Source organism: Crotalus tigris, unplaced genomic scaffold, assembly GCF_016545835.1.
Source record: "Crotalus tigris isolate CLP2741 ecotype Arizona unplaced genomic scaffold, ASM1654583v1 scf7180000023687.2574627, whole genome shotgun sequence".
Classification (NCBI taxonomy): Eukaryota; Metazoa; Chordata; class Lepidosauria; order Squamata; family Viperidae; genus Crotalus; species Crotalus tigris.
In genome coordinates, this window is record NW_024100118.1 from 1,672,119 (window position 1) to 1,691,295 (window position 19,177).

The following is a 19,177-nucleotide window of genomic DNA, read 5'->3' on the forward strand; positions in this document are numbered from 1 at the left end:
AAATTAAATACTGATTTTATACTAGAGAAACCAATGTAGAATCCCTGTGAATATATAGAGTAGCTACAATTTATATAAAATAATAGGAAGTTTACTGGTTGAAAACCACCTAATGGAATAAATTATGTTTTGATAAACATAAAGAGTATCTTAACATCAATTTTACCAATAAAGCTCTTTTTCTCAGCATTGCATATTTAAATATTCCTGGAAAGATTTATGCATAAGTTTTAAAACATAAAAATATGTGGGAATACACTTACTAATTTATTTACTAAGAATAATGGAACCTAATATTTTAGACTTTGCTTAAATATGTTGCCTATATAATTTCTAACAAACATTTTAATTATTTTTTTCAACTTGTAGCTATTCAGATATCCTGATTGAGAGGGAAGTATTAATGCAAAAATATATCCATCTAGTTCAAATTGTAGAGACAGAAAAGATTTCAGCAAATCAGCTACGTCATCAGCTTGAAGATCAAGACACAGAAATTGAAAGGCTTAAATCAGAGGTATAGTTCAAAATTCATTCTTATTGTGATGCTACTGCGGTCTAATTCATAGTCTGGCTTCCTTTTCAGTCATTGGCAAAAGTGTCATTAATTATAATTATAATTATAATGAAACTTTGGCTAGGAGTCACACCTGAATATGAAACTTATTACCTTTCTATTTTGTTGTTTTAAGTTTATTAATCATTTTATTAGTTTTGCAAGGTTGTTTGTGAATTTTATTTGGAATGGTTGTCTTTTTTCTAAAATGGATTGCTTTGCTTGTTAGTCTAATCTGGGCAATCTAAAAGCAAACTCTGACAATCTGCTTTAATAACAATCCTGCTTTTTTAGGTTCAAGTACAAAAAAAATTATGACTTTAAGATCAAACAATTGTTGGACCTTATTTGTTTCGTATAATGCATATTACATGGTCTTAACCTGAAAAAATTCTCATGGGAGTAATGTAATTGAAAGATTCTGCTATGGGTCATTATATCTTTCAGCTAATGGAACATAAAAGATATCCCTTTGCCTATCTGAGTGTTAATTTATATAATCCTTTTTCAGATATTGAAAGTTTATAAAACCAGTGAGATGTTACTATTCAAAGTTCCAGGGGCTTGAAATTACATCTTCAAAATATCATGTGATATTCTGAAATCGGTCAAAAACTTTAAGATTTTACATTTTTGTTTGTTGTTTTTACCAGATTGTAGCTCTCAATAAAACAAAAGAACGAATGAGACCATATCAAGGCAATCAAGAAGAAGAAAATCCAGATATTAAAAAGATTAAAAAGGTACTTTTCCACTTTTCCACTCCATTTAGATTGTGAAGTGATAACATTTCCTATTTTTTTCTTTCAATTAAGGAGAATATATATTCATTTGAACTGAGCAGCATAACATTTAGTAAGTGTTCCAGAACAGCTAATTATCTTGATGAACTGTTTGGTGAAAGAGACAGTGATTTAATAAGGTCCACATGACAAAAAGTCATGTATCAAAGTACTCTGTGAAAACAATTATAAAGAAAAAAATTCTGACTATTGCATTTTTAAGCTTTTGAACATAAGCTATTACTGAAAAAAAAATAAGTTTGAGATGAACGTCTTTTAAGGGGAGGATAACAACAACAACAACAACAATAATAATAGTTGCTACCCTGGTGCTGCAAGAGGGAAAAGAGAAAAAAAGGGAAGAAAAAATTAAAAGTTTATATAGCCAACAGTACATTATTATTGAAGTGCTCTATAAACGTACAATTATGGATGATAATGACACTTGAGTCAGTAGGTCCTATTATTAGCAGGATTTTTTTTCTTTTTTACATTTTACATTAGGTTTATATATCTATGGCATGTTGACACATGCATTGGATAGAAAATACTTTGTTTGTTTTACACTGCTTAATCATGAATAAAGGCATCAGGTGTGTCAATTATTATTTATTATTTACTGGATGTATTTATATCCTGTCTTCTCTGGGAACTCAGGGTAGTGTGCATGGATCAATTCACTCCTCATTTTATTCCTAAAGTTTCCAACATCCTTGGGTTGTCATCAGAGAATGACTTGTGAAAAGTCATCAACTAAACACTAGGATATTGAATCTGAATTTTTCTAGCTCAAATCCATTGACTGAACTGTTACGCCACATTAGTCCTCTACAGTTAATTTTCAATTAAATCAATACAATTTATTGTATAGACCTAAGTTATTGTTTTCCTTACAGTTGATTTTAAAAGTGAGAAGTTGGTAAAAATAGAGTATTAAGTAGAAGCCTATGCAGAGTTTGGGATTGAGTGTTCAAGTATTCTAAAATGCATGAAAACTCATTAAAGTAGCTGCATCCTCATCTAGGAAGCAGGTATGGCTGTTTTAATAGGTTGCTGATTGTTCACTTTCCTTCATGTTCCATTACATATCCTCCAAAGCAAATGTGAAGAATGGCTTGTTGAACTTGTTCAATTTAGTTCTGTTATTCAGATGTGACTCTCATAAATACATTTTTGCTCTACCTAAAGCAAGCATGCTACATAGTCTCTCTTTTCTGAGCCAATCTACAATGCCAAATATTCTAAGATCAGCTAAAGTATTCTGGTCTTTCTAAGCATGCTCTAGAATAAGTGGAAAAGTAGTTGCCGCTTTCTTTTTGCTAACTGCAGGCATGCTTGTCTTCCTTACTTTATCTTTTTTCTTTTGTAGATTTTATTAATTTTTTTAATACAATTCAGTAGTATTTATTCAACAAACGTGTTGTCTGAATTTATCATTCACTAATACAAATTTAATTCCTAAACCTTTATTCTTTTCTCCAGCCATTGATAAAATAAGTCCCAAATTTGAAAGTATTCTGTTTCTTCTTTTTCTTTCAACCTCATAGTACGTCTGTCCATTTCCGCACATTCCAGTATTTTTTAAATTATTTCTTTCTCTGATGGAATTTCTTCATTTTTCCAATATTGTGCGAATATGATTCTTGCCACTGTTATCACATGTAAAATCAAGTATATACTTTGTTTATCAATCTTTTCTGGCATTATACCTAGTAAAAAAAGTTCAGGTTTAAAATCTACATGCTATCCCAACATCTTTTCTAGCCAAGTATATATTTTTGTCCAGTACCTCTTTGGTTTAACACATGTCCACCATACATGATAATAAGTACTTGACTTATGTTTACATTTCCTACATCTATCTGACATATTTTTAAACATTTTTGCTAACCTTGCTGGTGGCAAGTGCCATCTATAAAATATTTTATATAGGTTTTCTTTATAAGAAGTTGACATTGTCAATCTATAATTTCTTTCCCACAAGTTTTGCCATTTTTCTAAATCTATGTTATATCCAAAATTCTTTGCCCATGTTATCATTATTTCTTTAACTTGTTCATTTTCCATTTTCAAATTCAATAAAAACATAGGATAAATAACAACGGAGATAGTGGACATCCTTGTCTTGTACCTTTTCTTATCTCAAAGTTCTCTGTATAGTCTCCGTTTACAATCACTTTTGCTGTTTGTTTACAGCATATTGTTTCAATCATATTTATAAAGTTTTGCCCAAAGTCTGTTGTTTTTAGCTGTTGAATCATAAATTGCAAGGAAACATTCCTTTCTTGAAACACTGATATATCAGTACATATGTTTGAATGGGATATATATGCATTTCAAAGACCATTAAAATGTTTTTTTTAATCAGATCAGTATGAAGTAGTTTCTCTGAAGGTGGCCAAATTCTGTTATTTGGCAAACTTTAACTGCCCACTGTTAATCCACTACCAATCACAATATACTATTCTGTCTTTATTTTTATTTTTACTATTATTGTTGTTTTTAATGCTTTTATTTGTAATGCTGGCCTGTGACTGTAATAAAATTTGATTTTCTTTTAAATTCACTCTTTAGGTACAGAGCTTTATGCGTGGTTGGTTGTGTAGAAGAAAATGGAAGACAATTGTTCAAGATTATATTTGTTCTCCACATGCAGAAAGTATGCGAAAAAGAAACCAAATAGTTTTCAACATGGTTGAGGCAGAATCTGAATATGTGCATCAACTTTATATCCTTGTGAATTGTTTTCTAAGGCCCTTAAGAATGGCTGCAAGTTCAAAGAAACCACCTATTAGTCATGATGATGTTAGCAGCATCTTCCTTAACAGGTATTATTGGATATATTTTAAAAAACTCATTCCAATATGATTGCATGAAATTGTTTTCTATCTGTCTGCCTGACTTTGATTTATAGTATTAAAAATCTGTACAATGTGTAGCACATGACTGCATTTAATTTTTAGAATTTTGACATTGAAAACTCTTACTTCCTATCTCTTTTGGGTTGCAGGGGAAGACTAGGTGAATTCCAGTTTTTCACCCCTAATTGCAGTAGTTTCATTGGAACAAAATGGAAAACTGATTTATGTTGATATTTTCAAGATTAAATTGAATAACATATGGCCTTGAATATTATAAAACTAGTGGACAGATAATCCAAATAGCTGAATCAAAGTCAAATGGTGCATCTATGGACTCTTTGATATCTTTGCTGATCATAGCACTTAGGATAGAAGCTGCAAGAAGATAAACTTCTGCTGGGCTTCTCAGCCTAGCAAATCTAGGTGTTTTAGTTTCACTTTCAGCTCTTTAGATAACTTAGATTTGGGAGTTTTGTGTAGCTGATGTGCATGTATTCGCAACATTCAACTGATCAGATTGGCTTAGAATTTAGTGGGTCCAAAATTGTCACTCCCCATTCACAGAATGCCCAATCTGGGAATATTCTGCCTACCACTATTAAAAGAGATACAGATGCTACTTGATAACCATCCTCATTTTGTGCCTAAATTAGAACTCTGCACAGGTTTCTTCTTGTTGATTTTGTTTATGGTGTATTTAATCTTTTTTTCTTTTGTAAACCGTCCAGAGTTAATGTCCAATTTGGGCAGCTGTATAAATTCTTTAAGTAAATATAGTTAAATAAAAATATTGTTTATTATTTCAAAACTATGAACAAATACTCTGTAATTTTATATATTTTTAAAGTTCTAACTCACTGCATCCCAAAGCTTTTGGGGTGGCAATAGCCTGTTTGATAGTCATTTCATGATATGTACTGATAATTTCAAATAATATATTTTACACAGATTTTTAATTTTTGTTTTATTTTGTCAACTCTTATTTCTCTCCAGTGAAACTATAATGTTCCTTCATGAAATATTTCATCAAGGATTAAAAGCAAGAATAGCAAACTGGCCTACCTTAATTTTAGGTAACATTGTGTGTTGGTTTTTGTGTTTAAAGAATAGTATTACATTTTTTATTTGAAAGTTAAGCTTTTTTTTTAGTTTCCTTTCAGTAAGTTGTTTTATTTTTTATTTGCCCTGTTAGATAAATTTAGAAATTGCAGCGTCTACCTGTGTATTCTTTGTTCCAAAAGGTGTAACAATGTTAGGGAGATGCACTGTATTTCATTACTGTGATATAAAGTTTACAGCTTTTTTTTCTTCAGTCAGAAATTTGGTTTTTTTTTAAAAAAATAATTATATTACAGGCAGAAATAAGACAAATGTGATTTTCCTGTCATTTGAAGCTCTGCCCCAGCATAAGATACACTTAGAAAGAGCCTTCATGTTAAATTTATTAATATAGATAAACTGTATCAATCACTTAAAGTTCTGGAAGAACTCCTGAGTGGTCAAATTGTGACAATATTAGAGGAAACTTTAATAAAGTTCCCTTCCTTTTTAACACCTGTAATTATACAATGCTACAAATGGAATTAATTTGGTTTAAACTTTTTATTTCTGTGAAGGAAAAGGAATGACTGCAAAAATCTTTTTGTCTTTGTAGCTGATTTATTTGATATTCTTTTACCAATGCTGAATATATATCAAGAATTTGTTAGAAATCACCAGTATAGCCTACAGGTGCTGGCAAACTGCAAGCAGAACAGAGATTTTGACAAACTCTTAAAGCAATATGAATCCAACACTGCATGTGAAGGCAGAATGCTTGAAACATTCCTTACCTACCCTATGTTTCAGGTAATTTTATTGCTTGCATCATTTTTATTATCATCCGAATAACTTTTGCTGTCAAATAATCTTTCCCAAATGATGATGTTAGAAAGAGTGGCTAACCTGGACTCACTAAACTGAAGAAAATTGCTATAGCATAAGTCTTTGTATTTTGTTCAATCATGAGAGATACTGTCATTACAATTTTTTGTAAGACATTTCATAGGCATTAGTATTGTATTGTTTATTATTTTTTAATCATAAATTTGCAGTGATGTATTTTTACATTATAGTCAGTTTTTATCTATGAAAATTAAAATATTTGGGAGGATACCCAAATGGCACTATAAAACTGCAGGAATGATACCCAAGTACATCTAAGTATGCATAGAAGTCACAATCCTCTTAGAGAATGAACTCAGCTATCTGTGCTGTTGATGCCAAGGTGCTCAGGTTAAAAAGGATTGTTAAGCCCAAATAAGAGAAATATGTAACCTGGTCCTGGATAGCACCTTGGTTGGACAAAAAGCTTTCAAAATACTTCTGCTGATATACTGTGCTCATTGCAGCATACTTTCAGAACTTGCTGTGGCTTTCTGCAGCTATAGATTATTCCACTTCAAATAATTATATGACAGATACTGTTACTAGCTCATGAAAAATCTGCTGCTAAAGTCCTAGGGTGGACTTAAAGACTAACAGTGACAGCTGTCAAATAATCACTTAGGAGGAGAAAAATAAAGGTTCATTTTGGTGAAAACAGCTGGGATCGAGGGAGTTCATCCCTGTCAAGAAAACCTGTCGCTACAATTTCATTGGAGAATAGCCTTTCCTCCCCCCCCCCAGCAATTTAAGTGAAGCAACTTTTATTTTTCTATGTGACAGCTGCCCTCAGCATAGTTAATGAAAGCAGCAACTCCTCTAAAGCAGCTTATTAGAGCTTTAATAGCTGCCCTGATACTCCACACATATCTGAAGCCAGGTCAAAGATTAATCTGTTTCACTTTGGATGACTTTGGGGAAAAAAACGGATTCAATTTAAGGTTTAGCGATCATCAGAAACAGATGTATGCTATGTTCATATTACTTCACTGAATTAGTATTGCTATTTTAAAGTAATTTTTGGACTCTGAAGACTCCTGTGCTGAGCCAAGAATTCAGTGGCCTCAATGATCCCTTCCTACTCTATAATTCTATTTTCTGATTTCTGAAATAGTAAATGCTATTTTTTAGATTGTATTATATTGGGTACTGTACTGTAAGAAAATCCAAGATAGAAAACATAAGTTATAATTAATTATACATTTAAAAAGCATTACTGATCAATATTTTCAATCCTTTAGATTCCTAGATATATTATCACCCTTCATGAACTTCTAGCTCATACACCACATGAACACGTGGAAAGGAAAAGCCTTGAGTTTGCTAAATCTAAACTGGAAGAACTTTCAAGGTTTGATTGCTTTTTGTTCTCAATATATACATCTAGAACAGAAGTTATAATATGTAAAATCAGATAATATTTTTTTAAACTTGCACTTGTATATTTTATTTATTATGTTTTTATAATGCCAGGCTCAGAAAGACTAGTAGCTCAAAGTAATATCTATAAAGACACAACAATCAAAAAAATTCAACAGTTTATCTAAACAATTCCCACTGGTGCTGAATCCCATTGGAGACTATTCCAGGTTAAAGACTCTACAAAACAGCACTCTTAATAGCTCTCCATTGGGGAAATATACCAACTGACCTTCTGGGAGGAGAATATTTGAAATTGAAGGAACTGCAGTAGAGAAACCCTGTTCCCATTCCCTTGAATATCTCAAGTAGGAGGAACTTTAAATATTAGCTTATGGAATGAACTTATAGGGCAGGTTGGTTTTTCTTCAAAGAGGCAGTTCTGGAGAGAACTGGGAGCCAAGTCATGAAAGCTTTACAGATTAAATTAGCATTTGAAATGTACCCAAATCAGGCCTACAAACCTAGTGAAGTATAGTTATATGATTGTTACCCATTGAGAAGTGGACTGTCACATCTTTCACAATTATAGTTTCCAAGTAGTCCTTAAAAGCTCATGTCACATGTAAAGAACATTGTAATAATCCATCTTACAGCCTTCAATAATTAAAATCAGATAGTTTTGGAAAAAAAGAACAGTCTTCCCACCGTTCAATTTAAATTAATTTTATCATATCCATATTGACACAGGTCAATATCTCCATCTCAGCTTGGAATAGTATAATTCAATGTCTTCAATATACTTAAGATATATTGGTTCATCCTAACCAATGGATGATCTTTCCTAGCAATTTCAGATAAATAATGAAAAGCAAGGGGATATCATAACAGAACATTCACTGATTTGGCCTCTCTTTCATCCCTGTCTGGAATGGCCCACTTAGGAAGGGGTAGAAATATGGCAAATCAGTCTTTCTGAACCTTGTAGGTAGTCCGGAAGTATACCATAATAATAATAATAAAGTTGGAAGGGACCTTGGAGGTCATTTAGTCCAGCCCCCTGCTCAGGCAGGAAACCCTATACCATTTCAGACAAATGGCTATCCAGTCTCTTCTTAAAAACTTCCAGTGTTGAAGCATTCATTGCTTCTGGAGGCAGGTTGTTCCACTGGTTAATTGTTCTAACTGTCAGGAAGTTTCTCCTTAGTTCTAGGTTGCTTCTCTCCTTGATTAGTTTCCATCCATTGCTTCTTGTTTTGCCTTCAGACGCTTTGGAGAATAGCTTGACTCCCTCTTCTTTGTGGCAGCCCCTGAGATATTGGAACACTGCTATCATGTCCCCCCTTGTCCTTCTCTTCATTAAACTAGACGTACCCAATTCCAGCAACCATTCCTTATATGTTTTAACCTCCAGTCCCCTAATCATCTTTGTTGCTCTTCTCTGTATTCTTTCTAGAGTCTTAACATATTTTTTACAGTGTGGTGACCAAAACTGGATACAGTAATACAAGTGTGGCCTTACCAAGGCATTGTAAAGTGGTATTAACACTTCACATGATCTTAATTCTATCCCTCTGTTAATGCAGACTAGCACTGTGTTGGCTTTTTTGGCAGCTGCAGCACACTGCTGGCTCATATTTAAGTGATTGTCCATTAAGACTCCGAGATCCCTCTCACAGTTACTACTATTGAGCAAGGAATCACCTATACTATAACTGTACATTTGGTTTTTCTTGCCTAAATATGTCGTTGTTGTTAATTGCGAAGTCGTGTCCGACCCATCGCGACCCCATGGACAATGTTCCTCCAGGTCTTCCTGTCCTCTACAATCTTCTGGAGTCCATTTAAGTTCACACCTACTGCTTCAGTGACTCCATCCAGCCATCTCATTCTCTGTCGTCCCATTCTTCTATTGCCCCCAATCTTTCCCAGCATTAGGCCCTTCTCCAGTGAGTCCTTCCTTCTCATTAGGTGGCCAGAGTATTTGAGTTTCAACTTCAGGATCTGGCCTTCTAAAGAGCAGTCGGGGTTGATCTCTTCTAGGACTGACCTGGTTTGAACGCCTTGCAGTCCAAGGGACTTGCAGGAGTCTTCTCCAGCACCATAGTTCAAAGGCCTCAATTCTTTTGCGCTCAGCCTTTCTTATGGTCCAACTTTCACAGCCATACATTGCAACTGGGAAAACCATGGCCTGGACTATACGCACTTTTGTTGGCAGGGTGATGTCTCTGCTTTTTAGTATGCTGTCTAGATTTGCCATAGCTTTCCTCCCCAGGAGCAAGCGTCTTTTAATTTCTTGGCTGCAGTCCCCATCTGAGGTGATCTTGGAGCCCAGAAAAATAAAATCTGTCACTACCTCTATTTCTTCCCCATCTATTTGCCAGGAATTAGAGGGCCGGATGCCATGATTTTGGTTTTCTTAATGTTGAGTTTCAAGCCAACGTTTGCACTCTCCTTCTTCACCCGCATCAAGAGGCTCTTTAGTTCCTCTTCACTTTCTGCCATTAGCGTGGTATCATCTGCATATCTTAGGTTGTTGATATTTCTCCCGGCAATCTTAATTCCAACTTTTGTTTCATCTAGCCCTGCCTTTCTCATGATGTGCTCTGCATATAAGTTAAATAGGCAGGGCGACAGTATACAGCCTTGCCGGACTCCTTTTCCAATTTTGAACCAATCAGTGGTTCCGTGTCCAGTTCTCACTGTTGCTTCTTGACCCGCATATAGGTTTCTCAAGAGACAAATGAGATGGTCTGGTATTCCCATCTCTTTAACAACTTGCCACAATTTGTTGTGATCCACACAATCAAAGGCTTTAGCATAGTCAATGAAGCAGAAGTAGATGTTTTTCTGGAACTCCCTAGCTTTCTCCAGGATCCAGCGTATGTTGGCAATTTGATCTCTAGTTCCTCTACCTCTTCGAAATCCTGCCTGTACTTCTGGTAGTTCTTGATCCACATACTGCTGGAGTCTAGCTTGTAGGATTTTAAGCATAACTTTACTAGCATGTGAAATGAGTGCAGTGGTGTGATAGTTTGAACATTCTTTGGCATTGCCTTTCTTTGGAATTGGAAGGTAAACTGACCTTTTCCAATCCTGTGGCCACTGTTGAGTTTTCCAAATTTGCTGGCAAATTGAGTGTAGCACTTTTACTGCATCGTCTTTTAAGATTTTGAATAGCTCAGCTGAAATACTGTCACCTCCACTAGCTTTGTTGTTGCTCAGATTTTCTAAGGCCCATTTCACTTCACATTCTAGGATGTCTGGTTTGAGGTCAGTGACCATCTCATTGTGATTATCTGGGACGTTAAGCTCATTCTTGTATAGTTCTTCTGTGTAGTTTTGCCATCTCTTCTTAATCTCTTCTGCCTCTGTTAGGTCTCTGCCATTTTGGTCCTTTATCATGCCCATCTTTGCATGAAACGTTCCCTTCATATCTCCAATTTTCTTGAAGAGATCTCTGGTCCTCCCTATTCTGTTGTTTTCTTCTATTTCTTTGCACTGTTCATTTAAGAAGGCATTCTTATTTCTTCTAGCTATTCTCTGGAATTCTGCATTCAATTGGGTGTATCTTTCTCTTTCTCCTTTGCCTTTCGCTTCCCTTCTTTCCTCAGCTATTTGCAAAGCTTCCTCAGACAGCCATTTTGCTTTCTTGCATTTCTTTTTCTTTGGGATGGTTTTAGTTTCTACCTCTTGTACAATGTTGCGAACTTCCATCCATAGTTCTTCAGGCACTCTATCAGATCTAATTCCTTAAATCTATTTGTCACTTCTACTGTTTATTCATTAGGAATATGATTTAGTTCATACCTGAGTGGCCTAGTGCTTTTCCCTACTTTTTTAAATTTAAGCCTAAATTTTGCAACGAGAAGCTCATGACCTGAGTCACAGTCAGCTCCTGGTATTGTTTTTACTGACTGTATAGAGCTTCCCCATCTTTGGCTGCAGAGCACGTAGTCAATCTGATTTCTATGTTGACCGTCTGGTGATGTCCGTGTGTAGAGCCGTCTCTTGGGTTGTTGGAAAAGAGTGTTTGTTATGACCATCGTATTCTCTTGACAAAATTCTATTAGCCTGTGCCCTGCTTCATTTTGTACTCCAAGGCCAAACTTGCCTGTTATTCCGGTTATCTTTTGGCTTCTACCTTAGCATTCCAATCCCCCATGATGATAAGGACATCATTTTTTGGTGTTAATTCTATAAAGTGCTGTAGGGCTTCATAGAACCGGTCAATTTCATCCTCTTCAGCACCAGGGGTTGGGGCATAGATTTGGACTATTGTGATATTGAATGGTTTGCCTTGGATTCGAATTGAGATCATTCTGTCATTTTGGGGATTGTATCCCAGTATTGCTTTTCCTATTCTTTTATTGACTATGAGGGCTACTCCATTTCTTCTGAGGGATTCTTGCCCACAGTAGTATACCTGATGGTCATCTGAGTTAAATTCACCCATTCCTGTCCATTTTAGGTCGCTGATTCCTAAGATGTCGATGTTCATTCTTGTCATCTCTTTTTTGACTATGTCTAGCTTGCCTTGATTCATGGATCTTACATTCCAGGTTCCTATGGAGAAAAAAATCTTTACAGCATCGGACTTTCCTTTCACCACCAGATATATCCACAGCTGAGCGTCCTTTCGGCTTTGGCCCAGTCGCTTCATTCTTTCTGGTGCTACTAGTACTAGCCCTCTGCTCTTCCCCAGTAGCATATTGGACACCTTCCGACCTGAGGGGCTCATCTTCCAGCGTCATATTTTTTTGCCTTTTAGTACTGTCCATGGGGTTTTCATGGCAAAGATACTGGAGTGGTTTGCCATTTCCTTCTCCAGTGGATCACATTTTGTCTGAACTCTCTGCTATGACCTGTCTGTCTTGGGTGGCCCTGCACGGCATAGCTTATAGCTTCATTGAGTTACACAAGCCCCTTCGCCACGACAAGGCAGTAATCCATACAGGGATGCCTAAATATAGAACCTGCCAATGTGTAGAGTTGAATGTGAGGTCTTAAAATATTCAGTCAGATTTATTGGGATCTTCTTCCACTGGCAGGCTAGGCATTTATCCTGCCATTTGCACTCCTGGATCTTTTCAGTAAAACTGCTGAGGACAATCACATGTATGACCCTGGTTGCCTCTGAATTCCAGATTTAAAAGTAGCATTTCATGGAACTACCTGCCAGATTGCTATAAAAATCGGTAAGTGCCTATTGGAATCCATCTGGATCCAAAAGATATCTGGACATGCTGTCTCAATCAGGCCTCCGACTTGTGGAGGTCACATGATATGACTGGGAGGAGCTATACAGAAAGTAATCTGACCATGACAAAATTAGAATGTCATCTTTTTTTTTTCAAATAACAAGTCAAGTGCTTTGAATTGGAAAGAAAATCAAAATGTTTGATTTAAACTTAACATTGCCTAGCATGTGCCCATAGTTGCAAAAGAGGTCATGAACTAAACTTTCCCAGACTGGCCTGCCCCTAGATGTGGACACTGAAATCCACCAGAATCAGAATTGTATATTATTGTATATTATTGTATATCAGCCCTATAAGGTAGACCAGATCAAGAAACAGATGCCATGTAAAATTACTTTCATTAGAATAACTGTAGTAACAGAAACTAGTAAGTTTCTGAATGTGCATCCTCTTCTCCCTCTTTTATCTTCATGTGAATTGCCAGGGGGGGGCAGACCTGCTTTAGATAAAGATTTTCATAAATCTTTATCTTTGTATGGGCTTAAGCCATATGTACCTGTTTGTTGCCTTGGTAACAAATCTTCCCTGTCTCTGTCAAAGCCATTCTATATGCTCTTTATATTATCATTCTTAATTGTATTGCTTTTTAAAATTTATTGGTTACTTGTTTGTTGATTGTATGCTATCCAGGGTTACAATTTTTAGTCTAAGTGGTGAAATGCAAAAGGGAGGGGGATTTTACCAGAGTTTGCCTTACACCAGGATTATTAGCAATTTGGCCCATGGTCAAGGCTGAAGGTTCTGAAGAAATTATTGACTGTCCGTACTTCCCTATGATTCCTGTCATATATTTTTTGCTCTCTCACACTTGGGATCTGTCTATCCATCTGTCCGAAAGAACTCCGGACCTCAAATTCCCCACGGCTTAAAGCATGATCTGGAGAGCATAAGAATCTAAAAAACATGCATTTCCAACAACCCAAGTGAATTGCAATTTTAGCCAGCAATGGGATAGATATTTGACCAAAACTATTCTTATAAGACTAGTAAACAATTTTGTAGGGCTGTTTAGTGAGAGACACTCATCTTCCTATGTTGGTATAATAAATGAAAAATATGTTTTAAATTGTTCCCCAGTTGGGGAAATTTGTTAAGGGAAGTTCCAAAGTAAAATAGCTTGAAAAACAGGAACATCAATTGCTAACAAAAGAGGCAATTAACTATTCAGTGTGCTGGTATGGAGGAGATCATGATGTGATAGTCAAGGGAGATAATAGACAAACTTTGTCAAGGATAGTATTCCATTTCAACCAAACAAATTTCAGTTATGATACACATAGACAGTCTTATGTTGGCCATAAAGTTCATCCAAGCTGTTCTTTTTTTACAAATTCATAACTAGATAACTGATTTTTTACCCTCTCATTTACAATAGAATAATGCACGATGAAGTGAGTGATACAGAAAATATACGGAAAAATCTTGCAATAGAAAGAATGATAGTAGAAGGTTGTGACATATTATTGGATACCAGCCAGACTTTTATACGACAAGGTAAGACCAATGAATTTACCATGCATGTTTTGATTATGCAGTTATAGAATATGAAGGAAAAATGAAATTGAAAACGATAGTTTATGTTGGCATCACTGGGAAGTATAAGATGCAAAATACCTGTTTTTGACATCTGCGCATCTATATATTTGTAATTTCCGGGCTGCTGTTGAGCCCTACCTCTATGCTGTTTTTTTTCCAGGAGACATGAAAAACAGCACTATAATAATAAAGCACCCATGGGAAAGTCACATACACAATAACCGGACTATCATCTTCAGTGGACCAGAAATTATCTCCAGCACCATGGAAAATAATTCTGTCTGGCCGATAGATGTTGCAATCCCAAATGATGCCAACATTCGGGCCAAAGCACAGGAGAAACTTGAAGTACTTGAAGCTTTGTCAAATGGTGGAGCGATTGTGAGGAATGAAAATAGTTGTTTGTTATTCCCATTTTTCATTTGTACTTCTAGAACAGCTCAAACAGATATAATTTGATTTCTTTTTAAATTAAAATCATTTACAGTGACAGAGTTTTAAAATCATAGTGTGAAATATCTTCTGATTTGCCTCAGTTCTGCCAATTGGAAGATCTCTCTGTAGTCCTTGTGGAAGCTTACCAAATGTTCTAAAACATTATTTACATAACTGTGGTGTGAACTGCTATCATATATGCTAACTGTGTACTTAATTCTCCAAATTCTCCTTCTTATGAAACTCTAATACTGTTTGTATAAAGAACTGGTAGCAGAAGTATAAAGAATGGGTAGAACCCTTCAAGGAATTAAAAGACAATTTTAAGCAGATAATAACAGAAATACTAGAGGAAGACATATCTGGCTGGCTGAAATCATGGAGAGCAGCAATCACTGTAACCTATTTATTGCACATCCCATTTGTTCTATAGAAAATGCTGAAGCAATGTATGGTTGCTTTGTGTTTGTACTTTATAGAACGAAATGACGGCCACAATCTAATGGTTTGTTTTAAGAGACCCCAAAGCCATTTGCCCATCTCTAATGGAATGTTTTCTTTGAAAAACAGATTCCAACATCGGATATAAGCTGTTGATTTAATGTCTCTATGTTCCTAAGGAGTTCATTGTTTGTAACATTGGCAGTGGAGATGGAGAAAATGTTTAAATTACCCAGTGGAAAATGCATTGCAGAATATCCTCAAATAGGAAATTTTATAGATATATTTGATTGGATTCTTTTTTTTCCAAAGATAATTTCTACAGAAAGCTAACACAGATTTCCAAATTTATATAAAAATTCCAGATTATTGTAGTAGAAAACAGTTCTACAAATAGTATAGAAAATAGATTTAGATTAATACGGTATGTTCTGCTAGGGAATGTAGGAAAGGAGGAAAATAAATACAAGAAAAGAACAGATTTTGTTGTGGATACTATGAATGACTGGAAGAATTTTAGATGTCTATAATTTGATGTTAAAGTATCAGTGTTTTAAATAATCTTATTTCCATCCACACAACTTCTAAATGTTGGTATTAAAGTAAATTCTTCAAATCAGTGTTTTCCTTGTATTTTCTCTCCATGATTTGAAAATGAAATAGCTATAAAACAGAAGTTTGAGTCATGGCACTCGTATAAAAGAGTATATTTTAGTATTAGGATTCATTCACTTATACTTAATATTTTTATGATAAGAACTTTCTTTTATGAAGTGTGGAAAATAAACTTGTTCTACAAGATGAACAATTAATATGAATAAAACAATTCTAATTAAATGCCAATACTGCAGGTTTTATCTGGTCATATTATCAAGATTTTCCTGTGGTACTTGGCAGAGTTTTTTAGTGTTTGTCAGTACATCTATATGAATTTAAAAAAAAATCTTCCAAGGTTTTATTACAAAGCATCCTTATTATATGTGTGCCTACTCAGTTTTGGATAACTGTATTCTTGGGAAATAATTCTGACAGCATGGAATTAAATAAATTTATTAATGATGTCTTGATCTTTTTATGTTTGTGAGGGGATTATGCTTGAAATATTAAAAACTAAAAACATGATTTTGTTGTATGTAGACTACAAAAAGGCAAGTGAATTTTATTAATGTTAAACCACTAATCATGGGTAAACCTTATAGAACTATGCTAATATATATGACTCTTAATGCTGTATATTATATTATATTTTGATGTATTAATATGTATTCACTGCCTGTTTACGTTTGTGCCTACACACACACACACACACATACACACACACACACACATATGAAGTTCATCACACAGACAGCTAAATCTTCAGATTGGATTTGATATTTTTGTCCTCTTATTGGGTCCTCCCAGAGGATCTGGGATAGGCAGTTATGGAGGGAATGGGACAACTTGCCACAGCCAACTCACTGAGGCCAACTTGCCATGGCCAACTTGCCAAAGCCAACTCGCCACAGCCAACTTGCCACAGCCAACTCACCACAGGACAATTCGCTATGGCCAACTCACCATGGGACAACTCACTGCGGGACAATTTAACAATTCTATTTAATTATTTAAAATAAGTTAAAAATTATTTTAATTTTTACCATTCATATTTCATTCTGTCCTTTCTTTTGCATCCTTTCTTTAATGATTCTTTTTCATCATTTCTTTGATATTAATGTAACTTTTGTCTTGCAACGAGTTGTCCCACGGTGAGTTGGCCATGGTAAATTGTCTGGCAGTGAGTTGGCTGTGGTGAGTTGGTCATGGCGAGTTGGCTGCAGTGAGTTGGCTGTGGCAACTTGTCATAGACCCAATATGGATGTTTGATGATGTTACAGATATCATTGAAGAATGTAAGCTGTTCCAAGTAAAGCTGCCTTTTGCAATTGACTAATGGTGAATTTGTCAATGCTGATGGTGTTTAAGTGATGCTCCATTTGTTTTGGGATTGCACCCAAGGCGCCTATTACTACTATTTCTACCTCTTTTTTTGCCATAGTCATTCTATTTCTATTTACACATGTTTATATTTTGTTATTTTCTCCAATTCTTTCTCTTCAATTCTGCTGCTTCCAGGTATTGCCACATCCACTAGCCAGACTTTTTTGTCTTTCTTATCAACAATTGTTAAGTGTGTGGTGCTATATAGCTGGTGCCTGTCTGTCTGAATTCTAAAGTCCCAAAGCACGTTAGCTTATTCATTTTCTATTACTTTCCCTATTTTATAGATTCACCAGTTCTTTCTTGCAGGCAAATAGTATTTCTTGCAAATCTTCCAATGCACCATTGTTGCTACTTTGTCATGCTGTTGTTTGTAGTCAGTCTGGGCAATCTAGCCTGGTGATCCACTGTTTCTTCAGCTTCTTTGTAAAGGCAGCACTTGCTATCTGTTGCTGTCTTCTCACTTCTCGCTTTATATGCATTTGTTCTTAAGGTTTGGTCTTGTGCATCCAGAATTAACTCCTTTGTCTCTTTATTCAACTTTCCTGCTCTTAGCCATTGCCAGGTCTTGTTATTATCTGTTTCCCCTGCTATTTTTTTTAATGTACTGGCCATATAATGTTTTGTCTTCCCATGCCTCTTTTCTGTTCTTCATTTGGTCTTTCTTGTAGGCCAGTTTGGTCTGTCCTGTACTTAGTAGGCCTTCCTGGTATACTAGCTTCAGTGCATCTTCTTCACTATCCTTCAGTTATTCTTCTAATGCCCTTTTTTCTTCTTCAACCATCTGATGTACTTGCAACATTCCATACCCACCTATTTTCTATGGTAAGTAGAGTCTGTCAACATTGTTGCATGGATGAAGTACATGATTCATTGTCATTATTTTAAAACATTTTCCAGGGTTTTATTACGAAGCATCCTTATCAGATGCTTTGGATAACTGGGTTCTTGGGAAATATTTCTGACAGCATGGAATTAAATAAGTTTATTGATGATGTCTTGATCTTTTTATGTTTGTGAGGGGATTATGCTTGAAATATTTAAAGTTAAAAATGCTCTGTTGTACATAGACTACAAAAAGGCAAGTGAATGTTATTAATACCTTTATTATCTAATATTATTTAATATCTTTATTAAATCACTAATCATGGCTAATCTTTATAGAACTATGCTAATGTGTATGACTCTTAATGTGTGTTAATTGTATTATATTTGAGTATATTAATATGTATTCACTGCCTGTTTATTTTTGTGCCTATGCATATACACACAATATGTTATAATTATTATTGCTGTAATCCCAAATCAATCATTAAAGATTTTGGACTAGAATCTACTACATTCATCCAGTGTGGTTGGTAAATAGATTTGTTTGACTTCCTGGTCTGGGGCTGAGAGACTTACTGACACAAAGTCACCCAGGTGGTTTCTGTGACTAAAGGAAAACTGGAATATGTGTCTCCCAACTGCTAATCCAGAACCTTAACTATTAAATCACATTGGTAACCTCTGTTATTTTCCCTTTCTCTCTTTCTCTCTCACACATACACACAATAACTTTGAAAGTATCAAAATATGTTTATTTGGAATCAAGTTTCATTAAGTACCTCATTTAAATGGGGTTCATGAAAAAGATTTACCTCTGAATTTTACTATTACAGCGAGTCTTCTTTAAAAGATCAGTTTGTATCTTGCAAATTGTGACCTATTGTATAGAAAGAACATATTGTCAAGCTCCTGGAGGCTTGACATGCACACGGGGATGGGGGGAAGCAGATGACAGCCCACCACTCTCGAGAACCGCCGAGCCGCACGCTGCCGCAGCTGAAGCCCGAGGCGAACGGGGCTTCACACCAGACCTGCTTCCTCGCGTCGACGCGCAGGCGCAGACGGGCACCGGTCCGCGCGCAAACCCGGAATCCCCCGAAGATCAGCTGATGCCGGCAAGCCCGGGATTCCCCGACGACCAGCTGGGGCCGGCAGGCCAGGCGAACGCTGGCGCGTCAACGCGGAAGGACCAAAGCGAGGGGATTTTCCCGGACG

At 35.6% G+C, this 19,177-nt stretch overlaps 1 protein-coding gene across 6 annotated transcripts in view; it reads left to right on the forward strand.

The window, feature by feature from the left end:
• RASGRF2 (Ras protein specific guanine nucleotide releasing factor 2) overlaps window positions 1-19,177 on the forward strand; it is a 162,488-nt gene that overhangs the window by 70,492 nt on the left and 72,819 nt on the right. For all 6 annotated transcript variants that reach the window (XM_039320718.1, XM_039320720.1, XM_039320716.1 and 3 more), the window contains exons 3-9: window positions 370-517; window positions 1,210-1,299; window positions 3,913-4,166; window positions 5,193-5,272; window positions 5,854-6,047; window positions 7,364-7,473; window positions 14,118-14,236. In XM_039320718.1, the coding sequence (XP_039176652.1) occupies window positions 370-517; window positions 1,210-1,299; window positions 3,913-4,166; window positions 5,193-5,272; window positions 5,854-6,047; window positions 7,364-7,473; window positions 14,118-14,236 (995 nt within the window). The remainder of the gene's footprint in view (window positions 1-369; window positions 518-1,209; window positions 1,300-3,912; window positions 4,167-5,192; window positions 5,273-5,853; window positions 6,048-7,363; window positions 7,474-14,117; window positions 14,237-19,177) is intronic.